Here is a 27,884-nt window from a genome sequence, read left to right on the forward strand (position 1 = left end):
TAAAAACAAAGTTGTGTTTATTGTATTACAAAAACATGTATTTTGGCAATATTTCATATTCTGATTTAGATCAAATTGAAGAAATTGTGGACAAAAATCAGTAAATTCGTTAAACTGCAAAGGGTTTGCTATAATTAAAAAAAAAAAAAATTATAATAACAAAACAAAAAATATATATCACATTTTGGGGAGGAGGGAAAGTCAAAACAAAGAAAATCAAGTAAGAATCCTCTGACACAATCCTAAGCCTATAGGGTCACTTGCAAACAAGGAGGAGGTGACACGATGAGATGATATTCAGTTCAGTAAGGCCGATTACGCTGGTCACCTCTAAAGTCATTTCTGTAAAAGAAAAGGAAAAGTAAATTCGAAAATATTTTATAATATGCATCCTCTGGCTATGAAACACAGTCTCCATGAAAAATGGGGGAGGGGGAGGGGGGAGGAAAGTGAATTTTCATTCAGATCATATAGAACTGAGTGTTTATATAAAGAGGATGTGCTTAAAGAGACAGTCACCAAAACAACTTTAGTTTAAGGTTTATAGCTCATGCCCCTGCAGTCTCACTGCTCTATTCTCTGCCATTTAGGAGTTGCAGTCAGAAAAGGTGCGTCTAGGGCCACATAAACTGAAACAAAAGTGAATTACCTCCTAAATGGCAGTAAATTGATTGGTGAAAATTCTATACACAAAAACGTTTAAATTAAGCTTAAAAAAAAAAATTGTGACTATAATGTTCCTTTCAGGTTACTTCACTTAATGTACACTTTTATTGGTTCTATATAGTTTTTTCTTTGCTGCAATGGATTTCAGTAAAGAAAGATGTGCAAAACACTCACCTTTTGTCATTACTAAAATTACACTAAAGCTAGCATTTTCAATTGAACTGCACATACAGGCGGCTGCTGCAGGCTCTACCTAGCTATTAACAGAGCAGGTGATAATGTGGAAACAAACAGCAATAAGAAGCTAAAAAAAAATATTTTTAAGAAGATGTGTAGAGGGATTGTGTGAGTTACAGTCAAGAGAATTGTGGTTAAAGCTGCATAAACAGTAATTTACCACAAAAATAGCAACTATAACTAAGCAGAGGCACCATAGACATGATCTTTACACAAACCCCCCTACTCCCCTTCATTAAGCTTATCTTTTGGTGCTTTGAGAGTGTTGCTTTTACAATATGGATATAATTTAAATTAGATGTGTAAGAAACTACTTGGGGAATTGTCCCCATCCAGAGTCAGTCTTTACAGAAAGTGGGTAGCAGCAGTGCTCAAAGAGTTAAACACCTACAGACTCTCCAGAAGTGGCAGAGATGGAGCAAGTTATAGCAAGTAACACACCCCAAAAGAAAGTAGTTATCATTTACCTTTATGACAAATTATATATTTGACTGCCTTATAAGCGGTTATCATACATATATGTTTAACATGGTCAATATAAGGATAAACACTGCAGCGTAAAACATTTAAAGTTACAATAATGGAGTTATTCTTCAAATTTCCTTACCGGCCTCCCATCTTTCCGCCATACCCGCCTCTATCGCCTCCTCTTCCACGTCCTCTGAATCCTCTATCTCCTCCATAGCCACCTCTTCCACGATCTGCAAAAAAATTTTTATTTTACACAAAAATCTATATTTCTAAACAATTTTACCAAGTATAGTGTGTGTATATATATATATATATATATATATATATATATAAATAAATAAAATATAAAAAGCGCAGAGAGTCGTGCCTTAATTACTGCACGAGTTCAATAAAAATGTATATATATTTTTTTTAAAGTTGCAACTAAATTGTTACAAGTAAATATTTTAAATTGCTTAAAATTATTTCATTTTGAGCAATGGGAGAAGTACAGACCTCCCCGCCTCCTATTCATTTTAAGAAAAGAAAAAACGAAAAAACAACTTTGAAGACTGCTTCAAAATTATCATCTGGCAACATGCCTCCAAAATTACAAATGAACAATCACAAAACTACAGAATGCAGGTCTACATATTTTACACGCCTAAAAAGAGGCAGCCAATAATGGAAAAGTGATTATATGTAAAGAGTGACAACTAACCACCGCCTCGGGAGTCTTCTGGTCTTGGTTCACTGCACTGATTACACGAGTCTCTTCTAGCAAAGTTGACATTTCCACATGATCTGAAATTAAATTATTTTTTTTAAATACTGTATTTCACCACATAATGGTGGCAGATTTTATACTTAATTCCTTTCATTAAAAATGGGGGAGCAACCATTATGCAAAGCTTTTTTTTGCGGTATGATAGATGCAAAGCTTTATTTGGTTCTTTTAACAGTTGATAACATAGTTGCTAATAACATAAAATGGCAAATTGTCTAATGCATTACATATCTCTGATCATGATCCCTATTCTCCTGTAATTTCTCGATGCATTAAATAGATAAAATGTACTAAAACACAATAAACTGATAAGTAATAAACCCTCTCTTCAGTGTAAGATCAGTAGGATGTTAGCCATCAGTTTTTAAAGTGGCACTATATAGTCACAAAAACAACTTTAGCTTAATGAAGCAGTTTTGGTGCATCGAAAAAAGGCCCCGGCAGTCTCACAGCTCAATTCTCTGCCATTAAGGAGTTAAATCACTGTTTATAAACCCTAGTCACACCTCCCTGCATGTGACTTGCACAGCCTCCCTAAACACTTCCTGTAAAGAGTAATCTACAATGTATCCTTCCTTTATTGCAAGTGCCTCACGTATGTGATTAAAGTTCAATTTACAGAGAAAGATACAATTGTTTAAGGTAAATTACATCTGATTGAAAGTGAAACCATTTTTTTTATTTTATTTCATGCAGGCTGTGTCAGAGCCAGGGGAGGTGTGACAAGAGCTGCAAAAACAAACAAAGTGATTTAACTCCTAAATGTCAGTGAATTCAGCAGTGAAACATGAGGGGCATGATCTACACACAAAAACTGCCTCATTAAGCTAAAGTTGTTTAGGCGACTATAATGTTCCTTTAAGAATAAGAATGTCTCAACAAAAACATCAATGAACAATTATGCGACTGTTACGTGACTAATTGAATTTGAACCAATTTTTTAACTGAAAAACCAGGGTGCAACTATTATGCGGTGAAATATGGTAATCTTTAGATATTTTAGCACTGGAACATGGGAAAGTTCACATAAAAATGCTGGTTTAGACACTCACGGATTTGGGCACAGCCAGTCACCGTTTTGTGGCGCTCCGCTACCACCTCTGAAAGAGCCACGACCCCCTCCATAGCCTCCACCACCTCGAGAACCTAGTTTAAAAAAAATAAAAAAATAAAAAAAAAATATATATTTTTTTTAGAATGGAAGATGCAAGCTTTTCATACATTCTACTATTAACGTCACTAACACATGAGAGCCTTCTAAATCACATTTACAAGCCAGAATCCAAAGAGAAACTGTTAAATTGTTTGTGTGCTAGTCCAATGTGATTTACAAAAATGGCAATACCACGTCACGGTACAGATCGAGTTTTGGCATGACAGACTATGGTGCCTATGTAAAGTTGAAATGGTTTGCCAGTCATACAGGTTGTTTATTTATTTCAAAGTTTCAACATAACGTTTCAGGGTACTCAACATTGTTTCCCATTAGAAAAATATTAAAGGGACACTAGTCACCAGAACAACTAACTACAGCTTATTGAATTTGTTCTGGTGAGTAGAATCATTACCTTAAGACTTTTTGCTGTAAACACTGTCTTTTCAGAGAAAAAGGAGTGTTTACATTACAGCCTAGTGATAACTTCACTGGCCACTCCTTAGATCAGTGTTTCCCAACCCAGTCCTCAAGGCACACCTACCAGTCATGGATTTAAGGATTACCCAGTTTTGTCTAAGGTGTTTTTTCTTTTTTTTCTAAAAACACCTTAGACAAAACTGGGTAATCCTTAAATCCTGGACTGGTAGGTGTGCCTTGAGGACTGGGTTGGGAAACACTGCCTTAGATGGCTGTTCGAGATCCTTCCTGGGTCATGACTGCCTAAAATGCATCCAAACATTTAGTATCTCCTCCCTCTGCATGCAGACACTGAACTTTCCTCATAGGGATTCATTGATTCAATTCAATGCTGATTGCCCAGGGCTGTGTTTGAATTATGATGGCTCTGCCCCTGATCTGCCTCTTTGTCAGTCTCAGACAATCCTATGGGGAAGCACTGTGATTGGACCAGGCTACCACTTCTGATGATGTTAGCAGACTGTTTTTTCTGAGTCTAACAGCATGCAGAGTTACGGCTTGTAAGATTTTTTACTATATTTATGGAGGCATGAGGGGCCAGGGGGGCTAGATGGTGGTTTTAACACCTAACATAGGTGAGCAACATATGAAGTATTATAAAGCTGTAGCACACAAGGTTTGCAAAATATACAGTACAAACTCAGTGTGTGTCAAAAAGGCAAAAAAAATGCTTATTACCACTACACTTTATACAACCTTGTGGAAAAATTATCCCACGCTAAGGTTCAAAATATGCCTTTTGAAATACCCTCGGGTGTCTAAGAAATAGTATGCCTTTTGGGGTAGTTGGAATAAGCAGCCTGCCAAAATATTTCAAAATAGAACACTGACCCATCAAAACTATGAAAATTCACACTTCAAAATCTGGATCTCTTTTACAGCACTGTAACTTTACAAAATGGTGTCTAGGTCATACATTGGGCATATTGTTTTATTCAAAAGATGTAACAGAGCATACTTGGGGGAAATTTATGACAGTGGCACTTATCAAATGTACGAAATACCCACAAAAAATGCAGCATGTATGTTAAAAAAAAAAATTCTCACCACAAAATTTGAAATAAATTGGTCAAAAAATGGTGACAAGTTAAGGTATAATATGCCTAATAAGATACCCTGGAGTGTCTGCTTTCTCAAATGGAAGGCCTTTGTGGGGTTATTTGAACATTCAACCTGTTATAATGCCACTAAATCAGACATATGACCATCTATGAAAATGTTAACTATAGAAACTGAAATAACATTGTCTCCTGTTATGGCATTGTAGCTTCACATAATAGTGGCAAATGCATACAATGGGGGTATTGTTATACACAGCAGATGTAGCTGAACACAATATGGGTTTCTGTGCAGGCACCAGCTTTACAAAATACACATGAGAAGTTCTTTGTTATAAGTTTGTGTGTCAAGAACCAAACCCCCCCCCCACAATTTGACTCCAATATTTAGCAGAAATTGGCGGTGAAATAGCTACGTAAAAAGTGTCAAAATAACCTTGGGTAAATAGGCTGATGTCTACTTTATATAAATATGTACAATTGTGTGGCAATTTTGTTTTGTGTGATGGGTATTAAACTTCCAAGACAAACATAACTTGTAAAATAGTTTCACATTGAAATTTTATTTTAGTCCTTGTAGTTTGTCGTGTAACTTTCACAATAAACTGAAACCCTACACATTATGTACTCTAAACCAAGACACAAATTAATTTTTAATTACTTTTCCTTTTTTTGGACATTTGTACACGTTATTGCCAAAACTTGGCTGGAGGAGGGAGTGTTTTTACCCATTTTTGTAATAAATGAAAATTTATATATGTATATGTCGCATCAAATTAAAGCCCTTTTTGTCGGCTAAAAAAATTGTATATTATATGTGTTGGTACAATAAATGAGAGAGATGCAAGATGCAGTTGAACACAAACAGCAAAAACTGATTGTGTCCTTAAGGGTAAGACAAGCTTCTGTAGCGGTGTCCTTAAGGGGTAAAACATACTCACCACCACCCCGTCTTCCACCAGATGCACTAGATGCACCACCTCTCAGGAATTCAGGCCTCCGAGTAGCAAAGGAGACCTTAATATTTTTTCCAAGAAAATCTTTTCCTACAAAATGGATAAAAATTATTATTCTTTCAAACCTATATCAAAACTTTAACTATTACCTTTAGTTGTTCTGATGTAAACAAAATGTATCGTCTATACGTTAACAGGCTGCATCCATGGCATAACAACGATGGACTCATTTTACAGTATTCAAAGAGAAATGCCAAGTTGTCAGAATCCTCAATAGTCAATGTAAATATTACTCACCATCAAACCAAGTAATGGCTGCTTTGGCTGAAGGAGGGTCATCAAATGACACTGTGGCCTCTCCCTTGGATTTGCCAGTTTCTTTGTCAGTGTAAATGTTTATCATTGGTTTGCCGGTCTTCTTATTGGTCTGGAAAGGGATTAAAAGCAGCCTTAAAAATGCAATAAAAGCAAGTGCAATTGTGAAAGGCAACAACTTCAGAAGGATAATTATGATTTTAATTACAGCTATTTAAATATGTATACATAATCCTTTATTTGTATTTAACCTATCCAGCATAATTAAAAATACAAAATTTAAATTGTAAGATACTATGAAGGATACAAGCACTCCCATGCACATGGCTTGTATCTTCAATAACGATAACACATCAATGACATTTAACCTCATTGGCAGGCTTCCTTAAACATAAAATTAACAAGAATTTTGAAACACAAGGCAGTCCGTAATATAAGCTATCGGGACCATATCAACAACCAAATTAATAGGGAATGGCAGAAGAAGTATTATTTGGAAACCTATAACACCTGATGAAAAATATATTAGACCGAGTAATTAACTTCACTCTTACCTTTATAATACCAATCTGTTTGAAATAGTCAGCCACCTGCTCAGGTGTTGCATCCTCAGTTAAACCCTGGACAAATATGGTGTTATTGTCGGAGTTGTCTTCACCATCTGTAATAAAGAAATATGAATATTACACTTATAGGTCTTCGCATATGAAACCTTGAACTGTGAATCTCTAATTTGCCCTGTCAAACTGGACTTAAAGGAACATGTTGGGAACTGTAGTGGTTATAGAGCCAGGAGTGCTGTGTGATCCACCTATTTTAAGTAGTCAAACCATTATAAACTGGTTTAAGTTCTTACCTGGGAGCTAACTTGCGCTGCTACCACCTCCACTATTTGCAACATAGTTCAGGAAGGCCAAATGCAAGCTGTTAAGCAGAAGCTTTCAGCTCTGAGAGTGGCAAATTGATCACTGCACACTTGCCATGTGTCACAAAATCCACATGCGGCAATAGGAGGGAATATGATGTAATAGATACTACTTGCATTATCATTGTGGAACAATAATCAACAATTAGAGATATGTTTAGTTCTAAGTCTCCAATGGATGTGACTCGATGGCTCAATATTGCAATTACATTCTAAATATTTAGAGCATCATTTAAGAAAATAGCTGAATTATATTTCTTTGGCTCTCACCATGATCTGGCTTGCTCCCAGAGTCTCTAGGACCTATAAAAGATTTGAAAAAAAAAGGATGCGGATTAGAGTAATGCAAAAAAAAAAAAAAAATAATAATTACACATATTTTGAAAAAATAAGTTTTTTAAAAGTGTAATGTCATGCAAATGTAAAGTTTAATTATTCAAAATTGGGTGAGCCAAGACCAGTAGGAGCTATTGGCTTCCTCCAATACTAAACAGATTAGAATACTAAAACATAAGTGGGAAGGATATAAAACACATGGCTATATTGCATTGAACACTCCAAAGTGTTAACCAATTGCCTTGTTACTTTAGAAATCAGGCAACATTACATATGTATACATATTTTACTTCTAATCATTTAAAATGAGAGTGTGGTCAGTGATCTGTCCAGAACTTAAACTTATTAATTAAGGGAGTACACAAAAAAACAAGAACAAAAATAAATAAATCTTGGGAACATGCCCATGTTTCTTTAAGTAGAAAAGCTATGGACCAATTGAGGAAGCAGAAGACCAGAATGCTGATAACCCAATGAAATTAAGCTCCACAAGAGTAAAATAAAATAAAAATATATGTATATAAAAGAATGAAGTATCACATGATAAAAGCCAATGTGAAAGCTGTCTCTGCAAAATACATGCAGCTTTTCCAGACTCCAGCAAGATCACCTTCAACAAACTCTTTAAATTGAAACCTGGTAAGCAGACACGTCAATGATATTCCACAGCGAGTGGGTTTCATCCATAAGAAAGGACATGGCTTGGAGCAGATTCTCTCACCTGTTTTTAACCACAGAACGCCACTCAGACATGGAGACTGTCCTTTTAAAATGTATAGTTACACACGGAGCAGAGCATATTACTGGCCTGAAACAAGAAGCTGGGAGTCCTGTTCAATGCGACAGGATTTCGATGGAAACGATCTAGGCTCTGACACTTACCACCAAAATTTTTGAAGCCACCTCGGTCACCACCGCTGCGGAGGAAAAAGCGGAGACATGATTTTTTTGCCCCCTTGATTACTTAGGGCTGTTGAGCTTAGATATCCTAATTAGGTGTCATAACCAGAGCAGTTCCCCATAGATTCCCCGAAAGAACAAGTGATCACTCACTGCAGTAGTCCATAGTATCCCTTAAAGTTAAATCCAAATGTATTTATTTTTAACCAAAACTCAACCTACCTTAGTCGTTCATTACATTTCAGTATGCACATAATATAGTTATAGTATAGTTAAGTGGGAGGAATTTTTTTTATTATATATATATATATATATATCAAAGTAAAACGTGAATATACTTGGGATCAGTATGGCTTCACAGCTCTTAGGATTGCACAAGGTATTGTTGCACAGTTCTGTGCCTACTCAGGGTAACTGATTTCCTTAAAGGGATATTCTCAGCACCAAAACCGTGAAGCAGTTTGTGTATAGATCATGCCCCTGCAGTTATCTGCAGTCATTTGATGAGTTAAAACAATTTTGCTTCTGTTTATATAGTCCTGGCCAAATCTCCCCTTGCTGTAACGGACACAGCTTTCATGAAAAAAAAAAAAAAAAAATTGTTTAATTTTCAAATCAGATCGGACAGTGTTTACTTTAGACATTTATTAATTTAATTTTAGTCCTACACAGGAGGCTCCTGCAGGCTATTACAGCAAGAAATACAAAATTAATCTCTTTACAGGAAATGTGAAAACTGTACATCACATGCAGGGAGTTGTAACTAGGACTGCATAAACAAAGTGATTTCACTCATAAATGGCAGGGAGTTGAGCAGGTAGACTGTAGGGACATAATATACACACCAAAACCACTCCACTAAACTAAATTATGTTGGTGGTGCAACTAAAATATGAAAATAAATTCACAACAATCCAATTGAAACACACCTTCAGTTAAAATAAAAATAAACCAAATTTCAAAACAAAAATGTGAAAGATACATAATGAGCAGGAAAACCATTTTTTTGGTTAAACCCTGGCTTTTATAAGGATAGATTTTTCCCAGTGTGCATAATATATACCTAGCAACCATATTTGATTTAGCCAATGCTTTCAGAAAATCGTATAGTATTGAAAGAGTCACACGTCATAACTTATTGTCAAGAGGGCTTTTGACATTTGTTTATAGCTTGCTCATGGATTTGTCACAGTTTGGCAGCCAATCTGGTTATATGAAAACATTCCTGAGATCTTCTCTTAACCAGTGGGCAGCGTGAAGTGAATGTTTGCACTTTGCTTCTTCCTCACTTACATGTGTTTTAAAAGAAACTGGATTGCAAAACCAGAATGAGTAAACCAAGCCGCCAATCTTTCAGGGGTTTGTTAAAATTGCACATATAGTACTATGGAACTGTGTTACAGAGCATCAAACTCAATATAGCTAGATGAATGCTATAGAATTTATGGAGGTTAACAGTAAGAAGTGGTGGCCATTTTTAAGAACTTGTGCGAAAATAAAACAGTTGTAGTTGTGTCCCATTGACTATGGTGTATGAATTCTGTAGGAAACTTGAAATGCTAAAAAACATTTTAAGATGTTAAAGGGACGTATGTCACTTAAATTCAGATATGTTCCGATGAGGGCAGTCAACCACTGTTGGCCAAAAGCTGTTCAAACTTTTTTCTAATGACCACACGCAGTATGGAGGCCACAGTTCACATAACCTAGCAGCCAGTGTTCTCAAATCATATTCCCTGCAAACCTGAGTATGATATCACATTGTGTGAAGCCACATGCATAGTTTCTGCAAGTAAATACTTACCTCTGGTACACCCTGTACTGGAATGTCCAGTTATACAAGACATTGGGACCCAGTGCATTCCTAAACAGTATACACATATAGCAAATGCAGTCTTTCTTGAAAGCATTTTATGTACATTTGTAAAGGAGGATAAACAGGTCAGTGCAACAATGTCATTAAACATTAGTTCACCAGCAAAATGCACATGTAACTGCTAGTATGCTTGTTCATGGAAGGGCAAAAAAAAAAAACCACCAAACAAAACAACCCACACAAAACTAACATGTCTTGAAATTGTGATGGTAGAAACATCTGTTTCTTCCTAAAGCTGAAGAACACATTTAAAAACCCTATACCGTTTAGGAATTTCTGGGTTAGTGCCTGCTCACTCATTAAAATTATGGAAGGGATAGTGACAATTAAGAAAGAAGGCCGTCATTATTGGGGTACTGCAGAACAATGCAGAGAATTCGTGAGAAGGTGAGAGGTTCGTGAGAATTCGTGAGAGGTTCGTGAGAATTCGTAAATAAGGCCATTCAGGGGCAGGGATTTTTGGCAGTTGATTTTATTTTTATAATATTTACATTAGTATAAACTCTTTAAGGACACATGAAATTATTTTCATCATGACCCTTTTATTCCAGAACTTGTGTCCTTAAGGGGTTAAACTGGGGGTTCAACATCAGCTTTGGCTTCATATTCATTTGGAGCTGTGCGCTTCTATATAATAAATCAATTGATTAAATGATATATAGAAACATCTTATATACCTTTAGCATATGCAGAGACACAGTATGTCTTAAAATGGATACAATTAAAAATATAGTGCAGGAAAATCCTAACTAAATAGTAACACTTTTTTTTAAATAAAGGATTCAGTGGCAATCAACTGACATGTTTCAGAGAGAGGCTTTTGAGGGTGATTTCTCAGTTAGGAGTTTTCTGCACTATTTTAAATACTTACAGTTTACACAATATACGTATATAACAGGTTTTGATATTGTACATCAGTTAATAGAAACTGTTTATACAGTAAATGTTAAATACTTTTTTCCAAGCATTCCAAGCACCATAACCACTAAAATGTGCCAGATACAATTCAACACCTCCATGAAAGTTGGAAGCTCTCCGCATTGAGCTGAGCACAGTGGTACAGGGCTTAATACCAGGAGAGCCAATAGAATTTCCAGCCCTCAATTAAAGTGACTAGTGTTCTCAGCCATGATCACAGTCCACCACCACCCTGCTCAATTCTGGGTAGCTAACCAGATTATCCTAAACGAGAATACAAGAAGCAGGGTATGTAGCTGCTCAGCGAGACCCAGGTAAGTTGTCAAACCATATTAAATGCAAAATGACAAGTTAAAGGAAGGTGCCAAACTCAACAAACTCAAAACTGCAGGCATGTATCACAGTTAAAGATAAAGCTATGCATTTTGACCTGTGTAGAACTCTCCAATTTAGCCTCCATGTTAGCTCTCCTAGCCAATGTACACTTAGAAGTCAGATACGTAGTACTCATTTTGCTTGTATTTTTAAGTAACATTCCCCAAAAAGACTAAATAGTTTCCGGAACCATGGACACTGATAAGATTGAAAAATAACTCTTTAAGGAGGAAAGATTTCCATTTACCAGTCTCCTGTTAAAAAGGCTTAAAAACGTAAAGTTTTCCTGGATGCACAGTAGAGATTCTTAGAACCTTGATAATCCACCTGGGTCAAAACAAGCTAAACAGACATGAAACAAGTGATGTCTATGACACACTGCTTTATTGCCAGCTGTGTATATGCCCAGGTTAAGAATGTATTTGTGCCAGTTTAACCACAAAACAACCATTGCACAGGAGACAAGTTAATAAAAATGAATAGCAACTAAAAAAAAAAAAAAAAGTTTGCTAATGCTACATTCTACAGCGTTAAAACCTCAACCATGCAGATTCCCTTTAGATCTCATTTTTACATTTCTGAGTTTGAAACCTTTATAGTTCACCTGTCATGACCACCCTGTGATACCACTAATGGCACTGGGCATGTTTATTTTTTTACATTCCCTTGAATGATACATTACATGTGAACTTATGGTGATATACACAAGCTCAGCAATCCCACCAAATAAAGCTACGAAAGAAGCAGTGTCAGTGACCATGAATTTGTTGCAAAAGGAATATTCACAGGGCAAGAATGATTTGTGGTGTTTTCCTGCACATTTTTGTACACAACTTTAAAGTAAAGAACAGGTTGTCTTACTTTCATCCCTCAAATTAATTCATGTCAATGAAGTAGTTTTGAGTGTCAGAGTCCCTGGGTGAAGTCTTACATTAAAGAGTTACTCCAAGCATTATGACCACTTCAGCGTTTTGAAGTGGTCATGGGTGCTTGGAGTCTGTGTGTACAGAGTACAGAGATATTTTGTTTTGCTGCCAGAGATGCAAGTCCACCTCCAGTAGAATCATTAGCCAAACCAGACTCCTGGTTACTAATGCTAAAGATGGTAGCATGGCCCCCTATATCCAGGATATCCCTCTCCCTGCATTGAGGGGAGTGACATCGCAGAAGGCTAAAAAAAAAAAAAAAAAAATCAGGCTGCAGGGATAACTTTGTTGCCTCGGCATGAGATCCAAGAGGTTTTATTAAAACACAGGCTTTGGTTGGGGTAACCCACAGGGGGACAATTAGACACACAAGCACTTCAGCTTGCTTAAGAGCTTTATAGATTAGGAGTATCCCATATAAAAAGCACTTTATGAAGTTTTTCTTAAGGCAATTCCCACAAAGAATTTGGGATGACTGGGGCAATATATTATGGTCTCAAACAGGGAAAGAAATCCCTTCAAAGCACCAGACACGTGGGTCATTTAACACAATTCTCAAATGGAGGATTACAATTAAAAAAGGTGTGCCACACTTCTTGTCTCAGCAGTGTGTGGGAGAATACCAATTTATTTTTAGTGAATGACTAAATCTAGAGACTGTTTAAACCTTATTATGGTTAAAAGTAGGTTGGAACAACTTCAAAAATTATATTACAGTTTATTATACTTGCATTCCTGCAAGGAGTTTGTTACAACCTGTACTGAGCATTTTATATACAATCCTCTTAAACAGAAACTTGTTTAAGTAGACCAACAAATGCAATAGCTGCCCTAAACATAATCCCTTTCTAATATATTACATGAAACGGTTTACACACACATTACAATTATCTATTAGGACACGGATGTTAAAAAAAAGAAAATAAATAAATAAAGTAGTGCCTGCTCACCTCAGACCCTCTGAATTGCCCCTTCGATCTGAGTCAAAACCCCCACGACTTCGGCCACCTCCAAAACTCTGTGACTCACTGTAACCTCTGCTATTATCACCATACCTGCTTGAGTCCCGACGACTGTCATCTGAAGAAGAAAAAACAAACAAAAAAAAAAAACATTAAAATACAGCTTCAAGTCAGGATGTAGAAACCAATTACAAATATATCAAGTAGAAAAGAAGGTAGCAGATATACCCCAAACATACATACACACACACACACATACATATATATATCTCAAATATACAAACTTTTTGACAACTAAAAGCAAAATGGCCATCATGCAATGCCAGGCCACTGTACTGCATGTCAACCAACCCAACATGGCCACTGATCCAAATAACTGATTGGCTTCGCCGCTTCTTGGATCTGAACACAGGTAAAAATATTAAAGTCCGATCGTTGTCTTGTAAGTGTATCCAAGAAAGATTTGTAATGTTAAAATAAAAATCACCCAACTTCACACAGAAAAGCTGTCCATTTGTCTGACACATAACATTATGATTTGAAGATTAAATGTGAATGGACTCACAGTATACCTTAAACTGCTAATACAGTCTGCTGCAAAGAAAGTCCTTCAAGGACACTAAAGGGTCAGGAACACAAACATGTATTCCTGACCCTATAGTGTTAAAAACACCATCGAGCCCCTTGATTCCCCTAAATTTAGTAGAATATTACTATTACTACAGTCTGCTACTGCTGTCTCTGTGCCTGATCTCCTTTCCTTGTTTGAAATCATCAGAAGCGTTGAACAGAAGCCAATCACAATGCTTTTCCATAGAAAAGCATTGCATTGGCAGAGACTATCGAGGAGGCAGATCCAGCACAAGCCAAACAAAGCCCTGGCCAATCAGCATCTCCTCAGAGATGCGTCGAATCAATGCTACTCTAGGAGGAACGTTCAGTGTCTTCATGCAGTGGGTGGAGACACTGAATGGCAGTGCTGTATTGTAAAATCTTTTGTTCAAATCTGCAGCTGCTGCCTTTGACCTGCCTGCATGCCTGATATCAGAAGTGATGTGAGCCAATCACAATGCTTTCCATTTCTAGTAGGATTGGCTGAGACTGCCAAGGAGGCAGATCAGGGACAGAGCCAGCACAAATAAAACACAGCCCTTGCCTATCAGCATCTCCTCAGATCTATTGAATCAATGCATCTCTAAAAGGAATGTTCAGTGTCTCCATGCAGACTGTGGAAACACTGAAAGGAAGTGCTGCACTGCCCCAGAAGGCACCTGTAGTAGCCATATGGAGGAGTGGCCAGTGAACGTATCCCTAGGCTGAATGTAAACACTGCATTTTTTCTGAAAAGATTGAAGGAAATGATTCTACTCACCAGAACAAATACAAAAAGCTGAAGTTGTTCTGGTGACTAGTGTCCCTTTAACCCCTTAAGGACCAAACTGCTGGAATAAAAGGTAATCATGACAAGTCACACATGTCATGTGTCCTTAAGGGGTTAAACTACAGCAGTTTGGATATACCTTGAGAATGGCTATATTCTTCTTTTCTTGAGTGGAGAGACGGTTGCTGCCCATAGCCAGGCTGATCATAGGATCCTTGCTGCTGCCCATAACTTGATCGCTCCTTCTGGCCATATCCTTGTTGATCATAGGACCCCTGCTGCGGTCCATATCCTGGTCGCTCCTTCTGGCCATAACCCTGTTCAAGGGAACCTGGCTGCTGCCCTAGACCTGATCTTTCCTTCTGGACATATCCTGGTTGATCAAAGGACCCTTGTTGGTGCTGCCCGTAACCCAATCGCTCCTTCTGGCCATATCCCTGCTGATCATAGGGGCCTGGCTGCTGTCCAAAACCCGGTCGTTCCTTCTGGTCAAATCCCGGTGGATCACAGGGCTCTTGCTGCTGAAGTGGCAGCCCACTGCTATCTGATCGAGTATCAGTGGAGGGTGTTTTGCTGCTTAACCTGGTTTAAAAAAAAAAAAAAAGGAAGATAAAGAAAAAGAAATGCATCGTAAAAAAAAATAATATAGATTAATACAGCATTTGGTGAGCAAATCCCTGCAGCTGTATATTGCTATCCTTCTGAAAGATTATATACAAGATATATACATTTTCAGCTCAGTATGTGTATATACACACTTTTTTGACACAAGGTATTAATAAAAAAGTGCCTTACCCTCCTCTAGAAGAGTCTTTGCTTTGTTGTTCATAGCCTGCAAAAGGTTGTTGGCCATCATACGAAGAGCTACCTTGCCACTGAGAGGGCTGTCCGTAACCTTAAAAAAAAAAAAAAAAGACTTTCAAAATGTGTGTTTATAAAGGGCTTTTGGGAAGCAACTGCACAGAAAATATGCAAGACAAAGAGAACCCCAGAGATTTAGGCAAATTCACCTGACTGACTTTGTCCATAGCCAGAACTGTAACCTCCATAGCTCTGTCCATAGGATGATGGCTCCGCTGTCTGCCCATAACTAGAGTAATCCTAGAAGAAGAAAAAAGGAAAATGAGGGGTGGGGAGAGAAAACATCAGTTGTATATAACTAGGAAGCAGAATACAACCAACACTGTATATTATAGACTGTAAGCTAATATGAGCAGGGTCCTGTTCAACCTATCATTCCTGTAAGTTTTATTGTAGTTGTCCTGTTTATAGTTAAATTCCTCCCTCTCATAATATTGTTAAGCGCAACGGAATCTGTTGCTGCTATATAAAAGGCAATAATGATGATATTAGATTATAATTGCATATAGGTAGCAAAGGTACTTCAGGACGATTATCCAATTAATGACCAAAACAACTTTAGCTTAATTAAATAGTACGCCTTTGCAGTTTCACTGCTCAATTCTCTGCCATTTAGGAGTTAAAATCACTTTTGTTTCTGTTAATGCAGCCGTAGCCACACCTCACTTGGCTGTGACTGACTGCATTAAAAAAAAAAAAAAAAAAAAAGGTTTCATTTTCAAATTCCTATCTCCATGGTAGGTACAATTAAAATTCCACTTATTTGTCTTATGGAAAGCTGTAGCAAGGATGCAAAATGATCGAAGGATAAGTACCTTTTCTAGGACATTTTATGGCATTCTTACCCTTCATCTCGAAAAATCATCAAGAAACAAAACTGCAATAAAAAGCAGGACAGAAAAATGTGAACACTTACTTGAGCTGGTTGTCCTACATTTTGGCCTCCCTGATTTCCATATCCAGAGTAGCTGAGGAAATAAACAGATACATAAATAACTCAAAACTGCTCAAATTTCAAAAATGACAACCTGACATTAGTCACAGAAAAACACTCTAGATTGAGGCCAAAGAGTAGGCACCTGCTCTCCCCACATTGCAGGTGCCTACTCTGCTAACAATTACCCGGCCGGGGAAGATAGATCGCTGGCGGCAGCGAGGGAGCTCAGTCTTCCTGCTCCGCACTGCTCCCTCTGTAGTGATGTCGGGTGCCGGAATAGGACCTCAATCCGGCTTCACTAAACTGCGAGCATAAGGGAGCAGGAAGGGAGACCCCCAGAGAGATGCCACACATCAGCTCCCAAAGGTAGGGAACAAAAAATTAAATGAACAAGCCAGTCTGTGAGGGAGGGAGCGAGTCAGTGTGTGTGTGTGTGTGTGTCAGCGTTGCGATGGCCGCGGCTGGACAGTTGAGGACATGTAATTACGCAACAACATGTCCCATTCAGACGTGACGTCAAAGTGTTCCACATTAATAGGGTTTCAAGTAGTAGTGGGAGGATCCACTTTGGCACAGGGTGCAGACTGCGCCATTGGGGGGTATATCAGAGGCTGGACTCCTGAGTTGCATACCGGCAGCGGCAATGTGAGTGGAGTCTGCTTGTTGGCTAATTTTTTTTAAAACATGGGTGGGGGTTTAGCAGAGGGAGATGCTGGGATTTAGTATAGAAGGAGAGACTTTTTTTATACTGTACTTGTCAAAACAAACCTAGGTTTCATTGAAAATGTACGTTTTTTTGCGGCCTACATAAACTTAAACCTTATTTGGTCCGTGCTAACCTTTGAATTTGACATGCTTGATGCAAGGCATGCAGGCCGGTCAAAGCCAGCAGCTGCAGACTTAAATACAAGTAAGACTACTATATTTAGGGAGGCAGATGGTGGTTTTAACATTATAGGGTCAGGAATACATGTTTTTGTTATATAAACAGTGCTCCACCCAAAAATCAAGTGATGGATGGAGAAAAACAAATTTATCAAAAAGCAAGTATAACAAACTGGTAAAATAAAAAAAATGACCAGTTTGGTATAATTTGCTTTTAATACATTTTTAGATCAGGCGATTTGTGCCTAAAAAGATACTCCATTTTCAACTGATTCCTGGCTCCGTCCAAGTTCCTGTGACTGCTGAGTATCCAGTATGGGGAGTGGACTACTGTAGCCCTATTTTGGGCTTCGAGGCACTTCTTTAATTCACATCATGTGAGTGTAACCAATAACGGCCTTGTTTCATTTTTATAACTGTACATCACTATGTATTGTTTGTTGTCTAGAATTTAGCTGTATCCCAGTTTTATATACATGTTTGTGTTCCAGACCCTATAGTGTTGTTCCTTTAAAACTACAATGAGTACCTCTTAAAGAGACAGATTAGAAAACAAACATACTTTTGTTGTGGTTGACCTCCATAGTTTCCATAGCTGCCAGGATCTAAAAAAGAAAAACCAAAACAGTTTCATTGCAGGAAAATATTTAAATCACGATCAACTGAACTTTCTGAGGTTTCTATGTCCTAAATCAGATCATTTGTTAACACGAAGGTGCCAAGACTGGGCGCAGTTTACCGTAACCAGTCTAGTTAATTGCAGTGGTTTTGGTGCACAGCACCTTAGAACAGTATCCTATGGTGTGCATCTCTCCCCTACTGGAAGCAGATTTCAATATTTGCCTAACTTTGCGTGGAAATTATTGGCTAAAGGCGATATAGTAGCTTTCTGCACTGCACTCAAGCTACCACTGACTTCCAAAAGCTGCAGCTGAGGAGATTGGCTGTCTTGAGAGCTGGAGGTCCAAAAAGAATATGAGCTTAGTTAGTGTTTAGAATGCTAAATGGCAGTGAGAAATACTGGTGGAAGGACTAGCTAGGCACAGGCATCTCAACAATCAACACATTTTGTGCAGACTTTAAAAGGCCACTATAATTACCAAAACCACAGCTTATTGCAGGGCTCGACAAATCCCAGGCGCAAGGTCGCCATGGCGACTAGAATAGTCACCCTGGTGTCCAGGATGTCAGCCCTTTAAGGCAGCCACCTGAGGTGGCATGGGAGCCGGCTGCCCGCAGTGGCATTGTAGGCATCACCACAGAGAGCGAGCAGAGGAGCTGCAGGGAAATTACTGCACCCTCGCATGCAGGAAGAGATAGCAGCCCCACTGGACCCCAGGGAAAGATCCACTCAGCTCTCCTAAAGGTAGGGAGGCGGGGCCGTGCGTGTGTGTCCCCAATCGCACTTGAAAGTGCCTTCTGTCCCACGCCGTGCTCATTTCGCCATGGCTGGTCTTGCGCATGTGCAGCAAAACAATGTGCCAATCAGCATCTCCTCAGAGATGCACTGAATCAAGGAATCTCTATGGGGAAACATTCAGCGTTTCCATACAGGAGCGTGGAGACGCTAAACGTCCAAGGACTGACCAAGGACTCTCGTGGCCAGGTCTGTAGATACAGGCTATGGACACTAGAACTACATTAAGCTGTAGTGGTTCTGGTGTCTCTTAAGATTTGCTTTTTTCTTGTTAATATTTAAACTTAAAAAAATGAGTTTAAAATAACTGGCTCCTAGATTCTAAACAAATTTGTCAAGCCCTGGCTTATTGTATTTGTTCGAGTAGAATCATACCCTTTAGTTTTTTTGCAGTAAACACCAGGTTTTTTTACCCCAGAGAAAAAGCAGTGTTTACATTACAGGCTATGGGTACCTCCGCTGGCTACTCCTCATATGGTTGCTAGAGGTGCTTCCTGGGGCAGTGTCTGCATCCTCTGCATGGAGACCTAGAACTTTCCTCACAGAGATGCATTGATTCAGAGAGATGCTGATTGGCAAGGGCTGTGTTTGGCATGTGCTGGCTCTACTCCTGATCTGCTTCCTTAACAAGCTCAGCCAATCCAATGCTTTCCCATGTGAAAGCATTGTGATTGGCTTAAATCAACACTTCTGATGTCAGCTAAGAAGCAGGCAGATCAGGGGCAGAGCCAGCAGCAGACTGCAATAAAGGTAGGATCTTTTAAACTATGCCAAATCATAGAAATGTTGGGGCCTGGCTGTCAGACTTCCACTTGCTAATAATCTCTACTCTGTTTACAAAGCCCCTTGCTCGCCTCTCTATCTTCCTCCAAATTTTCACTGATTCTTTCAACTGCCCTGCTTTATAAGCCAATCTTATGTCCCTTTAAAGGCACACTCCAGACCTCTAAAGCACTTTAGCTTGTTGAAATGCTTTGCATGTCAAGGAGTGTGTCCTCTTCATTTGGCAAAAATTGCAGATTTCAATAGAAACTTGCACTTTTATAAATTAACCTGGCTACACCCCCTTGGCTTTCAGGCAGACAACAGGTTTTGTTACATCCTGGTTTTGTTAGCTCACGGGAGCTAGACTCACGAGGCAGCAATTGCCCAGATTACCTGCCTTGCAAGGACTTTTCATTTAGATGCATTGGGAAGTCTGATTGGAATGGTGCATAAATTCTGGGCGGGGTTAGAAGGGGTCGGTTTTGCAAGCCGTTTTTAGATTTACCCCCAATTAAAAAAAAATAATAATAATTAAATGCATGCAAGTTCTTTGAAGCAGGGCTTGACAAATTTGCTTGGAATCTAGGAGCCAGCTTTGTTTTAAAAACTAGCGATGCTTAATTTACAATATACAAGTCTAACAGAGACTATAGTCACCAGAACCACACTACAGTTTAATTTAGTTGTTTCGGTGCCTATAGCCTGTCAGTATAGCCTTTTAAATCTAAAAGCTAGATTTTCAGAGAAAAGGCAGTGTTTACATTGCTGCCTAGTAACATCTCTAGTGAGTCACTCAGACGGCCACTAGAGAGTCCTGTGTCAGTGCTGCACAGTGTGCAGCGTCTCCACACACGGCATTAAGGTGCTGAATTTTACTCAAAGAGATCACGCGCAATATCCTCCCAATGCCTTCCTATGGGAAAGCATTGGTTTAGCTAAGACCATAAAGATTGTTGGATCTCAGCCATGGAGGCAGGACAAGCCACGGTGAAACCAGCACAGTGTGGGGAAAAAGGCGAGTAAAAACACCTCTCATGTTATCAGTGTGGGGCAGATACTAAACAGACAGACAAACACAATGCCATACATTGACATTTTTAATTTGAATCCACCCAGCCTCCCTTCCTTTGGGAGAGCCGAGCAGACCTTCCCTGGGGTCCAGTGGGGCTGCTCTTGCTGTGTGCGAGGGAGCAGTAATCTACCTGCGGCTCCTCTCTGCTCCCTGTAGTGATGTCGGGGTTGGAGTTGCATCCTATTCCGGTAACACTAGACAGCGCGAGGAAGCAGAGAGGAGACACAGTAAGATCACTGCTGCTTCCATTATCCCCAGGGCAGCCGCCTCCATGCAGCCCAGGGAGTTCAGCTACATGCTACCTGAGCCAGCCGCTTCCATGCTCCCCAGGGCAACCGTTCCGGTTCCAATGTTTCCCCATCAGCCGCTTTAGCTAAAAAGGCTGCAAATCCCAGGTGCCAGGGCGAAATTTCCATGGCGACCTGGGATTTGTCGAGCCCTAATTTGAGTATATCTACTAAACAGTGATTTTTACTTATATTGTATTTGGATAGTGAAGTGTCCCTTTAAGTTTCTAATAATTAGATTACCATTTTAATGTGTGTATTTCTTCTGTTGCTTTTTACCATTTGCTTTTAATTTGTCTACAGGCCTAAGTAACGTGAACTTGTGTTTTTTATTTTTGTTCTCAGAAAATATGACTTATTTTTACACAAAATTATTATGTGATGGATGTTAGGCTAAACTGAAAGAAAAAAAAGGATAGAGCAGAAATGAAACCTGTTTTATTTACTTAACCTCAAAAGCTTCAAACACTGTATGTTTACACCTGCTATATTTGCTCTGCCTCTGTAAAACTTAAAAATGGAGTGTGTTTAACCCCTTAAGGACACACGACGTGTGATATGTCATGATTCCCTTTTTTTCCCAGAAGTTTGGTCCTTAAGGGGTTAAAGGACCACTATAGGCACCCAGACCACTTCAGCTTAATGAAGTGGTCTGGGTGCCAGGTCCATCTAGGTTTAACCATGCTTGCTATAAACATAGCAGTTTCAGAGAAACTATGTTTACGAATGGGTTAATCCAGCCTCTAGTGGATGTCTCATTGACAGCCGCTGGAGGCGCTTCTCACCGATTTTCAGTGAGAAGACGACAGTGTCCATAGGAAAGCATTGAGAATGCTTTCCTATGAGACTGGCTGAATGCGCACGCGGGTCTTGCCATGCATGCGCATTCAGCCGATGACGGCAGAAGAGGGAGGAGATTCCCCAGCGCCAAGGGAGCCCGGTGCTGGAAAAAGGTAGGAATTTAACCCTTTCCTCACCCTAGAGCCGGCAGGAGGACCACCCAGAGGGTGACAAGTATGTTTTCCTGGCACTATAGCGATCCTTTAATGTTCTGAACCTCCTTTAACTTTTTTTTATTATTAAAGTGGCCCTGCCTATTTCATACATAAAGCTTTAAAAAGTGATCATATTTACTGTTTGAATTGCACTGAGACAAAGAAGGGTCAAGAACAAGACTGAAAACTTAAAGGCTAAAGTGCATCTTTTTATGAAAAACAATTGTGGGAATAGGCATTTTGTTGTGTATTTCAAGAATTCTATGGATAATCCTGTATGTAACCTTGTGAGATCAATCTAAACCTCCGCTTTTCACTCTTGCGACACCTAATAGATAAAGCACCAGGTGCTGAAGATGGATCCTACAAGAATGATGGCTGTGTACCCATGAGGCAAAGCTACAGTTAAGAATGTATCCCATTAGGTTAAACACTAGGGTCCCACACAGCACTTTCTGTGGTCTTATAATTAAAGTTACCTAAAATATCATTAAGAGCTAGTTTAAAACGGTATAAGCCAACTCAATACAGATACCTACGTTTTTAAAGATTATTTGTACTGGAAGGCCAGTGCATAGGGCAGGAAACCTATTAGATTTAATGGAGGCTTGTAACATGCTGCTTTGCAATCATTTACAGCTCTCAAACAAACCCAAAAGACAAAATATTCAAAGAAAATACAGATACAGATTAAATATATTTAGATTGCCAGATCAACCATGATTTACTCTATCACTTCTACAAGGGATGGTTGGCAATGAAAAATGCTGTTTTACAGCATGCAGACTCAATTCACTAGTCAAGGAGCGATCCCTAGACAAAATCAGTTTAATTTCCACTTGCAACAATGAGGGTTAAGTTGGCTTCTTATTTGTGGAAGTTTGTTTACTATTTGAAACCATCTCCAGTTATAATTTAAATTAAACGAACAACTTATGTTTCATTGCAATACAACCTGTATAAAATAAACGTTGAATTTGTATTCTTGTATGTGAAACAATTGGTTTTAGGCTGTCAACCCTGCCATCTGTATTTTTTTTTTTTTAAATCTTTATGAACAGGTAACTGATGTTTTCAAAAGGCTTAAAGGGACACTGAGCATAACAACAACTAAAGCTTGATTCAGTTCTGGTGAGCAGTCAGTCCTTGTAGGCTTTTTGCAGTAAACACTATTTTCAGAAAAGAAAAGGCAGGATTTGCATTACAGCTTAGGGACACCTCCAGTGGTCACACCTCAGATGGCACTAGAAGTGCTTCATGGGGCAGTGCAGCACTAACATTCAATGTCTCCACCCACTGCATGGAGACACTTAACTGTCCTCATAGAGATGCATCGATCCATTGCGTTTTTATACGGATATGCTGATTGGCCAGGGTGGAGTTTGGTTCCGCTTCAGCCCTGCTCCTTGGCTGACATCATCAGAATTGACTCAGCCAGCCAATCCAATGCTTTCCTATGGGCCAGCAGCGTGGAATAAAGGTAAGATTTTACTAGATTTAGTAGGGAGCTAGTGTTTTAACTGAACGCAGGGGTTGATGGAAGTCCAGCAGTGTTCGGGAGTTTGTGTCCAATTGTAGTTTCATGAGATTCATGCCCAAACACCGCGGCCTGCGTTCATGATGGCTGCCACCTCGTGGTTGTCCATAGTAATTGCGGCCACCCAGAAACAATTAGAACACTGCGGTGAGAACCATTCCAAGGTGTTAAAGGAACACTATAGTCACCTAAATTACTTTAGCTAAATAAAGCAGTTTTAGTGTATAGATGATTCCCCTGCAATTCCACTGCTCAAGTCACTGTCATTTAGGAGTTAAATCACTGTTTCTGTTTATGCAGCCCTAGCCACACCTCCCCTGGCTATGATTGACACAGCCTGCATGAAAAAAGAAAAAAACAAAAAACTGTTTTCACTTTCAAACAGATGTAATTTACCTTAAATAATTGTAGCTCAATCTCTAAATTGAACTTTAATCACATACAGGAGGCTCTTGCAGGGTCTAGCAAGCTATTAACATAGCAGGGGATAAGAAAATCTAATTAAACAGAACTTGCAATAAAGAAAGCCTAAATAGGGCTCTCTTTACAGGAAGTGTTTATGGAAGGCTGTGCAAGTCACATGCAGGGAGGTGTGACTAGGGTTAATAAACAAAGGGATTTAACGCCTAAATGGCAGAGGATTGAGCAGTGAGACTGCAGGGGCATGTTCTATACACCAAAACTGCTTCATTAAGCTAAAGTTGTTCAGGTGACTATAGTGTCCCTTTTAGCTCCCGGGTGGTCCCTCGTTCGTGCGGTGGTCGAACAGGACAATTTTAGAATAGGAGGGGAATGCAATCTACTGAACAAGATAGCAAATAGGCACGAACAAGGTCTTTTATGAGCCTTTTTGCATGGCCCATAGTCATGAGGCAGGCAAACAGGCCCCTCCAAAAAACAGTAGCGAGGTTACTTTCGCCACGTGTGTCATAGGTGATCTATGCATTGTACATTCATGTTAAATTTAGTGGCTTAACGGCAATTAACCCTTTGATATTATTCAAAATTATGAAAACCAGTACCAGCATCATGAGTCAGATTTTCATAAATACATACATACTTGGGCAAGGCTTAAAACAATTGTTTTTAATAGAGGGAATTCCACTAGTTGTAAAGCCTTGTTACAATTTGTGTCCCAACAGCGATTAATCCTTTAAAGATATCACTTATGTACTGAAAATGGTGAATACTAGCACGTGGCATATTCGGCAATGTTTTTATAAGGCAAAAATTGTTGTTCGGCAAGGCTAAAGACTATAGTGAACAATAGGCATCCTACACTGAAAATCCATGTTAATTTAAGTAGCCCGACGACAACCATTTCAACATACACACTTGTTTAAAATGGTGAAAAATAGCACGTTCATGCCAAAAGGGCCAGGCTTAAAGGGGCACTATAGGCATCCAGACCACTTAAGCTCATCGAAATGGTGTGGGACCCAGTCACCTTAACTCAGAAATGTAAAAATGCATTTTAGATAAACGGTGATGTTTACAATGCAGTGTTAAGACGGCCTCTAGTGGTTGTCTTGTCAGCCACTAGAGACACTACCTCCTGTTTCACAGATTTAACTGTGAAACAAAGCTGGACGTGTCTTCAAAATCCCCATAGGAAAGCATTGATTTAAAGCCACCCTATGGGGAAGGTCTAATGTGCAAGTTGCACTTCTCATACAGGCACATTAGATTCCCCCATTAGAGGGGGGTTGGTAGAGGTGGAGACAGAGCCAGGGTAAGCAAATTGAGGTGTGTTAAGACAATAATAGTGTTTAATATAAAGCATCCGACTCTGTGATAAATCAGTGGCCCAATGGAAAGTAATCCTTAAAAATAAAATTTAAAAAATTGCATATTTAAAATGTAATGAGTTTTATGTTTTAAAGTATAAGGTTTGACCACGGTTTACTGCCAAAAATATTCTGATACCAGACATGATTACATAACTGCATCGCCCCCCTTACATACTGTCGTGTTATATTAATCCTGGATGCACTGTATTGCTATACACCTCAGATTCTAACTCGAGCTGATTCGGGATTACAAACCGCCTCCAGCCTCGCCCTGCAGCATTTGAACGCTACATACGGCATGGGGCAGATAGCACGTGTCGTCCATCTAAATGAATACAAAAAATAAAAATCGACCAAATGGGCGGCGGCCATTCCGAGCTGTTCACACAGTCCGAGCTGTGAGTGTACCGGCCGCCAGTAATAACGACCGACCCTCCCGCCCGCATTGCCTCTAATATTCCTGCGTCACCGCCTCCCGCGCTGCTAGGCCCCGGTCAGTGCGATCAGACAGGCAGCGGACCCCCCCCTCCCCAGTGAGAATACCCCGCAGTTACCACATTCCCGTTTACCTGAGGACATGATGGCGGCAAGAGAGATCACCGAGCCTCGCACAAAATGTAGGCACCGCGCGCGGGGAAATCTATCGAGTGTGTGTGTACGGCGAGGATGTCACCAGAGCGCGACGGAAGGAAGGCAGGCACGCTCACTCTAAAGGCAAAAGAGGCCGCGCACGGAGATGACGCAGGGTTAAAGAGGCGCGTGCAGGGGAGGGGGGAGGGAGGGACAACGCGAGGCAGTGTGGCAGCGGTACGCATGCGCAAGAAGCGGCCAGTATAAAGAGCGATCAGCTTATTGTAATGACCTCGGGTGGCCAGCTAGGCCGCAGCCCTGGAAGTAGTATGGCCTGCGAGTCACAGCAAATAAAGCGGAACACGTTTCATTGTAGCTTGCAGTACTGCATTCAGCCTGCTATGCCGTGCTAATATATGGCATGAGCTCCACCACAGCTTGCTTTCAACTAATTATTTTTTTTTTTTTTAAAGGGGAACTGGCTGTGTCATTATTATCATCCTCATTATTATTATTATATTTGTCGTTAACAAACTCCAAAGGTCAGGTACAATATTTATGAGTTTGTAAATAAAATAGTAGAAGTGGTGAGAGCACACACAGAGTAAAATGCCAAATTGGTTACCCCTATGTTCAATTAAAATCATATTTCTGAGCCACTTAAAATAAAAGCTGGCCCAGACTAAGAACGTTGAATGGATTGGTGTAGTGATAGCTGAAATCAAATGCTAACTGCTTGCTCGTCCTTTCTTTAAAAAACCCAGGATGCAGGATCTTAGTAAAAGGTTTATTATTCCAGAGCAAAAATAAAGGTCAGCAATCTCACTCTCCACACACTGACGCGTTTCAGCCGAAGCTTTTATCAAAGTGCAAGTCCATTCAGTCCATTCTTAGTTTAAATAAGAGCCTTTTTGCGCCTTTTTTCCGTTCGGTAATAGGCTCCTCCCCTTCCATTCAGACGCAACCAACAGTTGGGCATCCTAGCATCCACGGTAACCTCCGTTTACTTCCGCGTTCGTCAGAAATTATGTGGGGAGGGTCTCCTCGCTTGTGCTGATTACATCTTTAATGTTGCAAACAGAAACTCCTACTGCAACATACTGCATACATATGTAAGATAAGAATTGGAAAAAATAGGAGAATTTTTAAATTTATTTCTTTTTATACCAAAAAAGAATATGAAATTAAGTATTTTATTACATGTAACACCGTGGATGTTATATATGTGCTAATATGTCCCTGTGGTTTACAATACATAGGGAAAACGTCTCGCCCACTAAAGACACGAATTAGGGAGCATATATATAACATCCAAAGGAAATTCCCTAATCATTGTGTGTCCAAACATTTTACGGATTACCATAATGGAGATCCTAGTTGCTTGGATTTTTTTGCAATAGACCATATCAAAATCTATTGGAGAGGTGGAGATAAGGATAATCTCCTAAGTAAGACCGAAATGAGATGGATTTTTAATTTGGATACACTTTACCGAGGGGGCTTAATGCAGATTTTGAGATTAATACTTATTTAATTTAATACATTTTAAAGGGATTTTTAAATTAAATTTATTGTATTAAAAACTATGTGATTTTTATTAGTTAAATATTTTTAGGAAATTTATGTGGTTTTATTTGAGGCACAAATTTGTAAAAAATTTTGTATCAACATTGATATTTTCAATGTATTTTTACTATTTTCCCAATTTATCTGAAGCATACCAACATGTTATTAATAAAAGGAGATTGTTGGATAATATGTTAGTTTTTCGTTTGTATTCTGTACTTGACCTATTCCCCCTATATTTCTGTGTCTTTAAATGGAATAACACGATATTATCCCCTTTTTCCTATTAATCTCTTTTCTGTGTGTTTCTGTAGGAAAAGGAAAGATTGAATTTTTTATACATTAGAAAACTTAGCTTGTTATAATATTGTTTTAAAGTTTGACTGTGATATATGTATGCAGTATGTTGCAGTAGGAGTTTCTGTTTGCAACATTAAAGATTAATCAGCACAAGCGAGGAGACCCTCCCCACGTCATTTCTGACAAACGCGGAAGTAAACG

At 39.1% G+C, this 27,884-nt stretch overlaps 1 protein-coding gene across 3 annotated transcripts; it reads right to left on the bottom strand.

Moving 5' to 3' along the window:
• TAF15 (TATA-box binding protein associated factor 15) lies at nucleotides 1-25,969 on the bottom strand. 3 transcript variants are annotated; one of them, XM_063456685.1, is made up of 16 exons: nucleotides 25,817-25,969; nucleotides 17,947-17,989; nucleotides 16,479-16,530; nucleotides 15,712-15,802; nucleotides 15,497-15,533; nucleotides 14,841-15,283; nucleotides 13,309-13,438; nucleotides 8,246-8,280; nucleotides 7,298-7,330; nucleotides 6,657-6,763; nucleotides 6,085-6,214; nucleotides 5,773-5,877; nucleotides 3,193-3,286; nucleotides 2,075-2,157; nucleotides 1,511-1,604; nucleotides 1-342 (listed from the first exon to the last, which is right to left on the bottom strand). In XM_063456685.1, exons 1-16 carry the CDS (start codon nucleotides 25,824-25,826, stop codon nucleotides 303-305), a joined length of 1,527 nt encoding a protein of 508 aa, XP_063312755.1. In that variant the 5' UTR covers nucleotides 25,827-25,969; the 3' UTR covers nucleotides 1-302. The 3 variants fall into 3 exon arrangements, with proteins under 3 accessions (XP_063312755.1, XP_063312761.1, XP_063312750.1); XM_063456691.1 differs by having other exon boundaries at nucleotides 13,414-13,438; nucleotides 15,497-15,596; XM_063456680.1 differs by having other exon boundaries at nucleotides 15,497-15,596.
• Between the last annotated feature and the right edge of the window lie 1,915 nt (nucleotides 25,970-27,884).

Source organism: Pelobates fuscus, chromosome 1 (genome assembly GCF_036172605.1).
Source record: "Pelobates fuscus isolate aPelFus1 chromosome 1, aPelFus1.pri, whole genome shotgun sequence".
NCBI classification, from domain to species: Eukaryota; Metazoa; Chordata; class Amphibia; order Anura; family Pelobatidae; genus Pelobates; species Pelobates fuscus.